General features: G+C 36.0%; 1 protein-coding gene across 2 annotated transcripts; it reads left to right on the forward strand.

Moving 5' to 3' along the window:
- Nucleotides 1-487: 487 nt before the first annotated feature.
- LOC136707723 (solute carrier family 22 member 7-like) lies at nucleotides 488-11,778 on the forward strand. Of its 2 annotated transcripts, none has more exons than XM_066681962.1 (11): nucleotides 488-587; nucleotides 2,315-2,699; nucleotides 2,789-2,892; nucleotides 3,432-3,586; nucleotides 6,217-6,385; nucleotides 6,785-6,908; nucleotides 8,779-8,888; nucleotides 9,143-9,354; nucleotides 9,758-9,866; nucleotides 10,397-10,603; nucleotides 11,266-11,778. In XM_066681962.1, the coding sequence occupies exons 2-11, from the start codon at nucleotides 2,319-2,321 to the stop codon at nucleotides 11,345-11,347; spliced, it is 1,653 nt and encodes a 550-aa protein (XP_066538059.1). In that variant the 5' UTR covers nucleotides 488-587; nucleotides 2,315-2,318; the 3' UTR covers nucleotides 11,348-11,778. The 2 variants fall into 2 exon arrangements, with proteins under 2 accessions (XP_066538059.1, XP_066538067.1); XM_066681970.1 differs by having other exon boundaries at nucleotides 518-587; nucleotides 2,318-2,699.
- The last annotated feature ends 679 nt before the right edge of the window (nucleotides 11,779-12,457 follow it).

Consider the following 12,457-nt stretch of genomic DNA (forward strand, 5'->3'; position numbering starts at 1 on the left):
TATGAAGAGGTGATATCGAGTCAGCGGGTTGTTTCCCACACGTATTCCGGCAATGCCTGAATACAGGTGGCGGAAAAGCTCTAATAATCCTTTTTGGTATGCTAATCACAGCAAGGTGTTGGTCTACAGTGCTGCAGCCGGACAGCTGTTTATTTATTTGAGCCACACTTATTCTAACGTGTTTCCCGCTAAAATCTCATAAATACGATTGTGTCTGCCACACATATAGAGGGAGGTTGAGAATATAACTGTCGTTATTTAAACACCTTGTTTACAAGAAGAGAGTGAGAAACTCATAAATCTGAACATGCAAATCCCTGCGAGCTGATTGGGCACGGCTTGTACAAAGAGAGGGCACGAGACTGTGGAGAGCCGCAGGCTGCTGAGCTGAGACCACAAGTCAAACTTTGCCTTTATAGAGGCTTATGTTCTTATATTATTTAATGTATTTTATTTCATTTATTTTACTGAAGTTTCAACAGGGGATTTAAGTTGGTTTTTTTTTGGAGTATTCAACGGTTTTTAAAAACGGAAACCTTTTCAAGTCCTCAGCCTATTGGAGCCAATTTTTTGTTTTGTTTTTTGAGGTGAGTCTGTAACAAATTAAACTCTTACACATAAAATGACTGCAGGTTAATGAAAATATAGCCTAATATAATTGAATATAATGTATATTAATTAATATATACTGTGTGTAAGAAACATGAGCAATGTCACAGTAAATGTTAGACAGCTGATTAATGCCCTTCTTTGCACTTTTTGAAAAAAAAAAATCTTCCTAAATGTGCATGTTATACATAAACTGTATTTTACATTATGTCAGAATTAACATCTTTATTTGAGTAGTTTCTATTTCCAGCTGAAAGAGCCTCTTGTCTTTAGTTTTACACAAAATAAAAAAAATTGAACATTTACTGTTAAACTCATGTGAAGTTTAGCCAAGTGAGTTTGCATGAGGTCATGTCCTGAATATAGTTGTTTCTGCATCCCAGCCTGTACAAAATGTATTAGACATAACATTTTAATCCAGAAAACAAAGCTCCACCGCTCCAATCCTAAAATCTTTATACACCTCTAGCCCACACTTAGCACTGGGCATGCTAGCACAGCATGTTTACAAGCTTTAGCCTTTGAACATGCTTTTATGGACATGTTTCCAATGTTTTAATTCAATGGTCAAAGGTGAAATTGTTATAAACTCTTGCCAGGTTCTTCCACAGCTGTGCCCAGCAGTGGGCCTGCCTCCTCTGGACAAATGTCTGCTGTGCAGTTAACTTGACCTGCAAGCTTTTTCAGTATAACTATGGATAACAGTGATAAAGCTTATATCTTAATTATTTAATAATGAGAGTGAGGAATTACAATTTAAGAAGTTAATGGAAATTGAGTATTATACAGGTATGACTAATTATGGGTGGATTTTTTTAACATGTGAAAATTGCTGTAGATTTACATCATTACTTAAAATAATGATGATCTAAGAGTGACTGATATTTTACAGATTGTCCTGTGTGTGCACTGCTCTGTGTGTGACTCTGAATTTGTTACATAGTGTGGCAATGTAGACTTCTGAAAAAGCAAGAACTGGAGAAGCAATAGAAGGACACACATAGAGGGAATCTATTATGTCTAACTCATCTTTGGAAAACAAATATTTACACACAGACACATTATATTCTACAATAGAGAAATCTAAATTGCATCATGCATTGTTAAAAATGTCTTCAGAAAGGAGAGGGTCACACACAATGAGATCCAGTTGTATTATTTGTTTTACAAAATGTGTTTATTGAATACTTGGGAAGGGCAAGGAGGAGCGAGATGTTAACCTGTCCTTGCCCAAAGAAGAATAAATGAAAAAAAAAAGTTTAATCTTAATTTGAAGTAATTGTGCCTTCCTTTGGCCCACACTGATGTTCTGTGTTTTGTTATTAAAAGTTAAGTTTAGAGCAAGAATTGCCTTCTTTTGACAACTTTTCACAACTTCTTCTTTAAAATAAATTCACAGTTTTTATTGACTTCTATATTATAGATACTGTGTGGTTTTTAGCTGAATTGGAGTGGTATTAAAACTGTGTTCATAGCATTCACAAATTAGTAAATAATTTCAAATAAGTTGAAGGGTCCCTAAGATGACTTTGATTTTGGGACACCACATATTCACTGCTATTTTGTTCATGATTCGTTCATATTTTCTGATAGATAAAACATTCATTTACTGCATTAAAATAAAGAACCCATGTAGAGTCTCAGTGTTCAATGTAAAGATGTGTGAACCACTTGATTTCTTGCCTGACTGGTTGATTTTACACAGCAGGATGAAGTTTGAGAATATTCTGGCTGAAGCAGATGGATTTGGACGCTACCAGTTTGTCATAATTGCACTGCTGGTGTTTCCCCGCATCACTCTCCCATGTCACTTTCTGATCCATAACTTCATTGGTGCCATCCCATCCCACCACTGTGACTTTAGTTCTCTGGACACTGATGGGGTTTTTGAGGATTTGACTCAGGAGGAAAAACTCACCATCAGTATTCCAAAACATGAAGATGGGACCTTCTCTTCTTGTCTCATGTTCTCAGAACCTCAGTTACATCTGCTGAGGAATTCATCTAACTCCACAGGACTCCCAACGGTCCAGTGCCAAAATGGATGGCAGTTTGACCACAGCATTTTTAAATCAACTTTGGCCACTCAGGTATTACCTACTATTTTTTAGAGCAAGGTAATGCATTTGTACGGAAAGTATATAACCTTCATGTGTCTTTCTCATTCATTTCTCTCCAGTATAATCTGGTTTGTGACAAAAAGGGACTGAACAATATCTCTGCCACCATCTTTTTCATTGGCATCATGTTTGGAGCCATTTTCTTTGGTGTGCTTAGTGACAAGTAAGACAAGTCCAACAAATATCTTTTTTTTTTACTTTTTTTTTTTTTTAACAATGGTGAAATGGATATTTGCCTGATTGGAGACATATACATACACACACACACACACACACAGGTATATATATATATATATATATATATACAAACAAAACTAAAAGTCAGAGTAAAATTTCTAAAACATATTGAAGAAACAAGAAAAGTTACTGTAAGATGAAACATTTATTCTACACATTTCTTTACACATTTACACAGGACCTTTCCCTCTTTTGCAAATATGGGATTTCAAGTCCAAATTCCCACCGAGAGCCTCTAAAAGCGATGTGATGGTGAAAATGTAAAATATTTATGTGATAGAAACATATTTAGCATTTTATATATTGTAATATTTACACCAGAAAAGTTTTGTATTCATACTGTCCCAGTTTTCCTGATAAAATACACCAGCATCATTTAACTTTCTACACAAAACTCAATAATACAATAATATGTGACATGTTGTAGCTCCTATTCTGTCAGTAAGTGCACTTCTCTGTGTGCAGGTATGGGCGTAAAAGCATGTTGTTAGTCTCCTACATTTCATCTATGGTCTTCAGTGTGGCCAGTGCCTTCTCCACCAACTTCATGATGTTTGCATCCTTACGCTTTCTGACTGGATTCAGCCTGGCGGGAATCAGCATCATATCCATCGTCCTCAGTGAGTCTGTTTCAGTGAGTCTATTTCGTTGAGTCTGTATCAGATGTGAGACTTTGTAAGAGAGTGCCCTATGATAACATTCAGCCACAAGAACATTGGCAAGGTCAGGTACTGGTTGATTTGGTTCTGATCGCTCCAACTCATTCTCAAAGTCAAAGTATTGGATAGAGTTTCATAATTTCTTCACATAGTGAACAGTTTTATACCTCCACAATGCTTTGCACTGGGCATATTGACTTTAGACTTTTGTTTAGCTGCCATGAGTTCCAATGATTTGTTTTTTTAAAGGGAATGTTCTACCCTCTCATTATCACTGCACAAACATCATGTTTAAATGACACATTGCCTCATGCCATATTTAACAAAATACAGACAATGTATGACAGTGGAGAAAAGTATAGTACATATATTTTTTTTTGAATAACAGTGTGTCAAACAGTGTCAGCAACCACAAAAAGCAAGTCTATTACAGATTACCTAGCAATTAACAGATTAACCTGGTTTGAGGGAAGTGTGGGATTTAGATGTGACGTTTGCACAGTGCTAGCTAGACTTTTCCATTAGCCCAGTACCTGAAGAAACCAAAATACACCAAGCGAATGTTCACACAACCACATACTGTATATCTACCATTACTAGCAAGGCAACATCTCCCAAGGTTTGCGCTATCTCTAAAATAAAAAAAAGCACACATAATTCATTGCGATATAGGTGTTTTACCTTTCATTATGCAATAAGCGACCTATGCGTTTACTTGCATTCACCAGGTCCTGCTGACTGTGAATTGTTCCGTTTAAGTGATGCACAGGTCACTTATTGCAAAAAAGGTGCCCTATGCAAAGTGATAGAAAAAAAAGTAACATACCATGCAGGCATCTACATCACACTCTTTATGATACATTAAATGTAGACTCACAATGCAAAGTTTTATGTATGTATTATCTCTGACTTTTTCCATTTTGAATTTTCATGTAAAAAAGAAACAAGAAAAGCTGCTGTAAGATGAAATTTTAGCATTTTGTAGCATTTCTTTGCGCTGTTAGACTGGGCTTTTTCTATTTCTTCCATACTTTTACTCCTTGTTTACTTTCTTCTCCCCTTTTTTAACCCAGAGTTTTAAAAATCAAGTCTCAACAAAAAGCCAACTTTGACCTGTGATCTAAAGTAAATCTTAGTGTATTTCTTCTTTTTCAGTCTACTCAGTCACACAATGTTATTATCAAATTGTTCAGATTATATCTAGTAAATTATAAACAAGATAAGCAGACAGTAACATTCGTTGTTAAACAGTGAGCTAACTGGGCCAGTGAACTGTAATAGTAACAACATCATAAAAGAGTCATAATTAAAGTGCCTTGCAAAAGTACTGACCTATAATGAATAATATAGGGAATAGTGAACAGGGAGGCATTTCAGACACAGCGTAAGTGTCACATCTATCAGTACATACACACCTTTTCTGAGAAGCCCCAGAGGCTGCAACACGATTAAGTAAGAGGCACCACTAACCAAACAACACCATGGAGACCAAAGAGATCTCCAAACAAGTCAGGGACAAAGTTGTGGAGAAGTACAAGTCTGGTTTGGGTTATTAAAAAATATATATCCAAATCTCACCGGAGCACCATCAAATCCATTATTATCAAATGGAAAGAACATGGTACCACAACAAACCTGCCAAGAGAGCCACCAAACAATAATCTCAGACCAGGCATTAATCAGAGACACAGCACAGAGACCTAAGGTAACCCTGAAGGAGCTGCAGGGTTCCCACTGTAGTATCTGTCCATACAATGACAATAAATGGCCAGAAAAAAGCCTTTACTTAAAGACAAAAATATGAAGGCTCATTTTGAGTTTGCCAAAAGACATGTGGGAGACTCCCCAACTCTATGGAGAAAGGTGCTCTGGTCAGATGAGACCAAAATGTAACTTTTCGGCCACCAAGGAAAACGCTATGTCTCACAGTTCAAAAGCCAGCATCTGTGATGGTATGCGAGGGCATTACTGCACATGGCATGGGTAACTTTATATAAAAGTTTTGGAGCAATGTGCTACCATCCGGACAAGGTGCAGGACAAGTAAGACAAATCTGCATTCTGCATGGATTACAACAGCATTACTGTTTAGAAAGAAATATCCAGGTACTAAATAAGCTCAGATGTGTCATCTGATGCTTGTGATGAAAAAGTGATGTATTATGAAAAGAAAAACTCTATAATGAAGTCCCTGAGCTATTGAGCAGCTGAAATCCTAAAACGAGCAAGAATAGGAAAGCGTTTACTTTCAAAACTACAGCAGCAGTAGATTAGTTCCAAACATATACAGAATATGGTTAAAATAAGAGGTTATGCAACAAAGTGGTAAACATGCCCCCATCCCTGTTTATATTGAAATTAAATTTTGGAAATTTGGAATTAATTTAAAAAGTTTGGTTGGTGAAATTGGTTAAAATAACTGTTCTAAATTGTATATACTTCATAGTATTTAATTGTCATGATATATATGGAAGGTTAATTCCTATAATAATAGTAATAATAATAAACATGTAATAATGTTTGATATACTGTATGTAGTGCTGTTAATATTGAATGGAGACATTGCCTCATGAAGAATGTGTTTTGTTGCAGCTATTGAATGGGTGGACATTGAGCACCGGACATTTATCGGAGTGATTGGGAGCATGGCATGGTCATTAGGCAACCTGATGTTCTCTGGCACCGCTTACCTCATCAATGATTGGAGTCTTCTGGTGATCACCGTCACCACTCCTCTTTTAATCGCTACCGCCACCTGGTGGTAAGTAAATGATATTGAACTTTGTCAGAAACATCTAGTTAGAAATGAACTCTTTCTCTAGCCACTCATCAGTGGTCAATTTCGGACCACAGAGCAACTAATGGATGAATATTTTTAACATTTAAAAGGTAAGGCATTTTGATATTTTAATGGTAAAATCATTTCCAGGTTCAGATGTTTCAGTAACTGAGAAATCATGTACAGCTCTATTTTTAAAATTCACTACAATTTACTGAGAAAAATCTTGGTAGTTTCGCTTTCCCAGCATCACATTATAATGTTAATGCCATATCTGAAATAGGCCCTAAAGTTAACACTACCTTCTTACAGTAAATGGTGTGCACCAGTTACTGGCAAATCAGGCCCATACTTAAATTTTCATAATTTACATTTTTCCAGGTGGGTTCCTGAATCTGCTCGCTGGCTGATTGTGAGTGGACAGACACAAAGAGCTTATTCATACCTGCAGAAGTGTGCCAGTGTTAATGGCAGAAAAGATTTTACCTCCAAAATTGAATTAGAGGTGGGTGACAGTCCTCTGTGTTGAATATTTGTACCTATTTCTTGTTCCTTTTAATTACTTTTCAGTATCTAAATTGTCCTAAGCAGAGGCTAAACATAGACCTGAGCTTTACCTTGCTGAAGGTTATCTACTGAAAGGATGATGTAGCCCAGAAAATTAACTGGCAACAGGTCAGTAACATGGTTTGGTTTAAAAAGAGAACCTTACAGAGACAGAGCCTTTCAGATGTAAAGATAGGTAGGAAAACATTCTTCTGTGAAAGACAGCACAGGGAAATAATGAAACAGTTCAACAATCACATTTCTCAAAATAAAATAGCAAAGAAATATATAGTCGCTGTCCAATGAAAAGCATGTATCTCTAAAATATCGACTTTACAGGAGAAGGAGAAAAACATTTTAACTTGCACTGGAAGGAAATGTAAAAAGATTTAATAATACATAAATAATATGAAATAATATTGGAGCATTTCTCTATTGGTTCATTCATCATGAAATTTCCTGTGTTTTAAATAGAAATATTGTGGGGTTTTTTTTGTGTTTGTCTTTAACAAATATAACAAAAATGGAGGTACATATTTTTCACTGGACAGTGATGATATGCAAGGGACAAGGCCCAAAACCAGTGCTGGCTGAGTGTGATTTGTGCCCTCCTGTTGCACTGCATTAAAAACAGACATGCTTCAGATATCAGTAGTAGAAATCACTGCATGGGCTCAGAAACACTTCCCAAAACCACTGTCTGTGAAAACAGTTCATTGCTGCATCTACAAATGCAAGTAAAAATCACAAATGCAAAGAATAATCCATATATATAAACAGGATCCGAGAACACTGCTGCCTTCTCTAGGCCTGAGATAATTTAAGATGAATCAAGTGTAAAAGTGTCCTGAGGTCTGACCAATCAAAATTTGAAATTCTTCTTGGAATTCATGGATCATCAGTCTTGTTATAAGCACACATGAAGATTTGAAGGGGTATTAATGCACCTGGCATGGATGGCTTGCACCTGTGTGATGGCACTGTTAACGCTGGATGATATATACAGGTTTAGGAGCAACATATATCCATCCATGTCCACTTGTTACCTTTCAATCTTGTGAAACATCACATTCTGGTCCAAACCGCTGCTCAGTGATTAACTTAGTGATTTTGTCACTAGATTTAGTGATGTTTCAGACAGACTAGTGCCAAATCTATTCTTTTTCTGTACAAATTTTAGCTAGTTCTTATAATAGATTATTGACGGTAGAAGAACTCATTACAAAACACCTGTTCTGACCTTGAACCGGAGACATGGCTCTCTGTGGCTCCTGTGCTCCCAGAGATGGAGCAGCCCAGTCAGTCCGCACGGCAGCTCACACACATCAGAATGAGCTGTGAATGTACAAATTGTGCGGCCAAAGACACACGTTTGCTTCTGTTCACGTTTAATTTACTGAACAGAGATCACAGAATCGACATTCAAACAGTAAACACACGATTTATGAATGTAGGGCAATGGGTCTTAGGCGCGATTGGACCCAGAAATGGCGACTGAAGTCCTATAACAAGCTAGAAACATTTCACTTTCAAAACTACATTGACTGGTCATCTCAGATCTTAAACATTTACAGAGTGTTGTTAAAAGTGCAGGTGATGCAAGACAGTGCTCAACATGCCCCCTTCCCCACTGTGTGTTGTGGGCATCAAATTCACAACAGACAAATCATTTTTAAAAAGCAATAAACTTTCTCAATTTCAACATTTAAGATGTCACTTTTGTACTATTTTAAATATGTGGTTATAATGAGTTGCAAAATTGAATTTTGTTTTTATTTTCATTTTGCATTTCAACATGAAAACTGGGTTTGTATTTTTCTATTTCTCAGACTCTGTCCACGATTGGTGCAACGGATAAGGTGGGGCATAGTTACACCTACTTAGATCTAATCAAAACCCCACGTTTAAGGAACCTGACCCTCTTCACTGGTATTGTGTGGTAAGTGTTTGTTTTTACTTAAAGAGTACACAGTAATGTGCAAATGCAAACACGGTTTTTAATTAATTTAATTTCCACTCAAAAACTCCACTAAGTAAATCAACGTATCTTTCATATTCAGGAAAACATTTTAAACAGACAATGATACATAATCCTGACTAAATATAATTATATTTATTTATATATTTAAGGTATCCACTCTTTGGTCTTTATGACATCTGTAATGTCTCTATATTGATATTTTATTCCTGTAGGTATGGTGTGGCCTCCACGTACTATGGCATCAGTTTAAACATCACTGGCTTTGGCCTGGATCTGTATCTGACCTACTTCATTTATGCGGCCATTGAAGTCCCAGCAAAGATCTTAGTCTACTTCAGTCTGAAGATTGGCCGAAGACCAAATCAAGTGGGCACGTTACTACTTACTGGAATCTGCATCATCATCAATATCATCACACCAAAAGGTCAGGGGTGGGCAAAGGCCCATATATCACCATATTTTCATATTTTATTGTCGATCAATTTGACAACAGCATGATTTTTTTATGATTTAACAAAGCTGCACAAATTCCAAATAAACCAGACTCATTATGATTTCATTTTCAAAACATGCAGTTGGTTAAAGTTCTTAGCTGTGGATGATAAAATCAACCATATGCTCAGAAAAGTATGTTTATCATAATTAAAAATATCACAATATCAAATAAATAAGACATTTTTACAATAGAAAGTGTAGAATGAACTTTGTGTGTGTGCATAAGTATGCAGTGACCTACAGTAAAGTGTAAGGTGTAGCACATCAGCATTTGAATACAGTTGTATACCATTTAGTGCATTCTGTGTGTGTGCGTATCTGTATGTGTTTAGATTACTGGACTTTTCGCACCATTGTAGCAGTGTTGGGTAAAGGACTGTCTGAAGCTTCCTTCACTTCTGTGTTTCTCTACACCACGGAGCTCTACCCAACAGTCTTACGGTGAGGCACAACAACAACAATATTCAAGCACAAAATATTTACAGATGGTATATGCACATTCTCAGACTTGTCATTAATATGTTTGCTAGCTAAAGCAGGTGTCTATTAGCTAATGTAACAGGAGGCCAAAAAAGGCACTGCATGCAGTTTCAAAAGAGGGTTGACTCTTTGCAAATAAAAAGCTATTAAAAGAACAGACAACTTCTTGTAGCCTTTATTTTATAAATTTAGTGATTTTGAGTTCCGCCAACTTGGTTGTCATAGTAGTGATTTTTGTGAATTTGCGGAAGGAAGGCAAGAAGCTCTGCCACTGAATAACAAAAAAAAAAAGAAATAAACCTGATTGAACTGGTTAAATTGAGATATCATGTTTTAAACCACTTATACATGGAGGTTGAATCTATTTGGAGAAACGTCTGCTGTCGTGTTTTTTGACGTTCAGACTGCAGAAAGTTTGTCCAGTTCAAATTAGATTTGCCAGAAAATCAGATTTAAGCATGTTGTCTAATCAAGGTTTTACCTTTGAGCAGACAAAATGGGATCGGCTACAACAGCTTTGTGGCTCGTCTGGGCGCCTCCATCTCTCCTCTGATCATGTTACTGGAGGATGTATGGCTCCTCCTTCCTCAGGTGCTTTTCGGCATTGTGGCCATCATCTCCGGCCTCGTTGCTTGCCTGCTCCGGGAAACCAAGAACACGCGACTGCCCGAGACCATCGAAGACATTGAGGATACAAGGTAAAAACAAAGTTACTTTGAAACACTCCTGGTCAAATTACTGGTTTGGGCGACAGGTTTATAAATCCCAGAGCACAATTTAATACATTTAAGATTTGACAGAGTGTAAGAACTAATGACGACACTAAAGAATGTATACAATCCAATATTTCAGAGGCTGTTGCTATAGTAAATGGGGGTGACACACATTAGTAATTTCAGAACAAATTTTATATGCCTGTGCACATGTGGGTTTCTTCCGGGTGCTCCGGTTTCCTCCCACGGTCCAAAAAACACACGTTGGTAGGTGAATTGGTGACTCAACCGTATCCATAGGTGTGAGTGTGTGAGTGAATGTGTGAGTGTGTGTCACCCTGCGACAGACCCCTCCAGGGTATGTTCCCACCTTGCTGCCAGTGATTCCAGGTAGGCTCTAGACCCACCGCGACTGTGAACTGGATAAGTGGTAAAAGATAATGAATGAATGTTTTATGGCCATGTGCCACATTTTGAATATTTCTCTGAATATGTAAAATTCAGCAAATAAAAAGTGCATTAAAATGTGCAGTAATGTGTTTTTACTTGTTGCTGAAAATCATCAGCACAAATCATTTAACCAAGATCACTCTAATATTTGCACATGCTTATATCTAAACTATTCTCTGTGTGTCTGTTCACTACAGAAGAGGATCTGGGTGCATCACCACTCAGGAGCAGAGTGAAATCCCCCTGAAAACAGTAGAGTCTACAGAGAAATGTCCATAAGGTTCACCTGGACAGGGAGGCTACACTATATCTATATATACAGTACTGTGCAAAAGTTTTAACCACCAGAGATTGAGATTTTAAAAGCTATTTATCTGAGCACTAAGTATTTATTTGCTAAAAATACACAAACAAACAACAAATAATGCCCAACATTAGAATAAAACCAAATAACATTATTCCAGTGTGATATTCTGTGTGTGAATGTGTTGATTTAACTGTTTCCAAATCTCTCCTTGTGGCAGTCCGTATTATTTGAGGTTATCATCCAGTACCTACTTTTACTAAACTCACGCACAACTACTTTTTAGAAAAAAAATTGTATTTGTTACATATATATATATATATATATATATTTTGTATTTAATGAGATAATATATACATTTATACAAGCACCACACTCACTGAGCAGGCATTAGTTTAAATATATATAATTATCTTAGGTGCCTAAGACTTCTGCACTGTAATATATATATATATATATATATATATATATATATATATATATATATATATATATATATATATATATATATATATATAATTTTTTTAGTCATGGATGTAACAATAAAACTGTCAAAAAATATTTAAATGAAGTTATTTATTGACTAATATTGGAATTGGTTTTCTTTACAATTCTCCAATGATTCCACAATTGGTTTATGAAGCAGTATTTGAAAATCTCAGAACCAATGTGCATAGTGATGCAATGTATGTCAATAATAATAGTAATTTTAGGCAAAGGTTATGTTGTTTTTAATTGTAATGCCGGTTATTAAATAGAATTCCATGTAAAAGTGTGTTCTGTTTTTTTGAGCATATTGTTTTGTGTTTTAGGATTAATACATAATTTAGGATTAAGTATATTATATGACTAAAGCATTTGACATGGACTGGACATGAAGATTGTCTACCATAGCCAACTATTATTAAAAAATGATAACTATCTGCACAGAAAAATATGTGTTAATCAAATAAATACAAAACAACAACAAAAAACATTAGCTTGAAATTTCCTCAGAATAATGTCTATAGGTTTTCAAACAACAGGCAAATAACTATGCTTAGTTTCCTTATCAGCTAATTTACTATAGACATACTACACTTGTA

This window comes from Hoplias malabaricus, chromosome 1, assembly GCF_029633855.1.
Source record: "Hoplias malabaricus isolate fHopMal1 chromosome 1, fHopMal1.hap1, whole genome shotgun sequence".
In the NCBI taxonomy this organism is placed as follows: domain Eukaryota; kingdom Metazoa; phylum Chordata; class Actinopteri; order Characiformes; family Erythrinidae; genus Hoplias; species Hoplias malabaricus.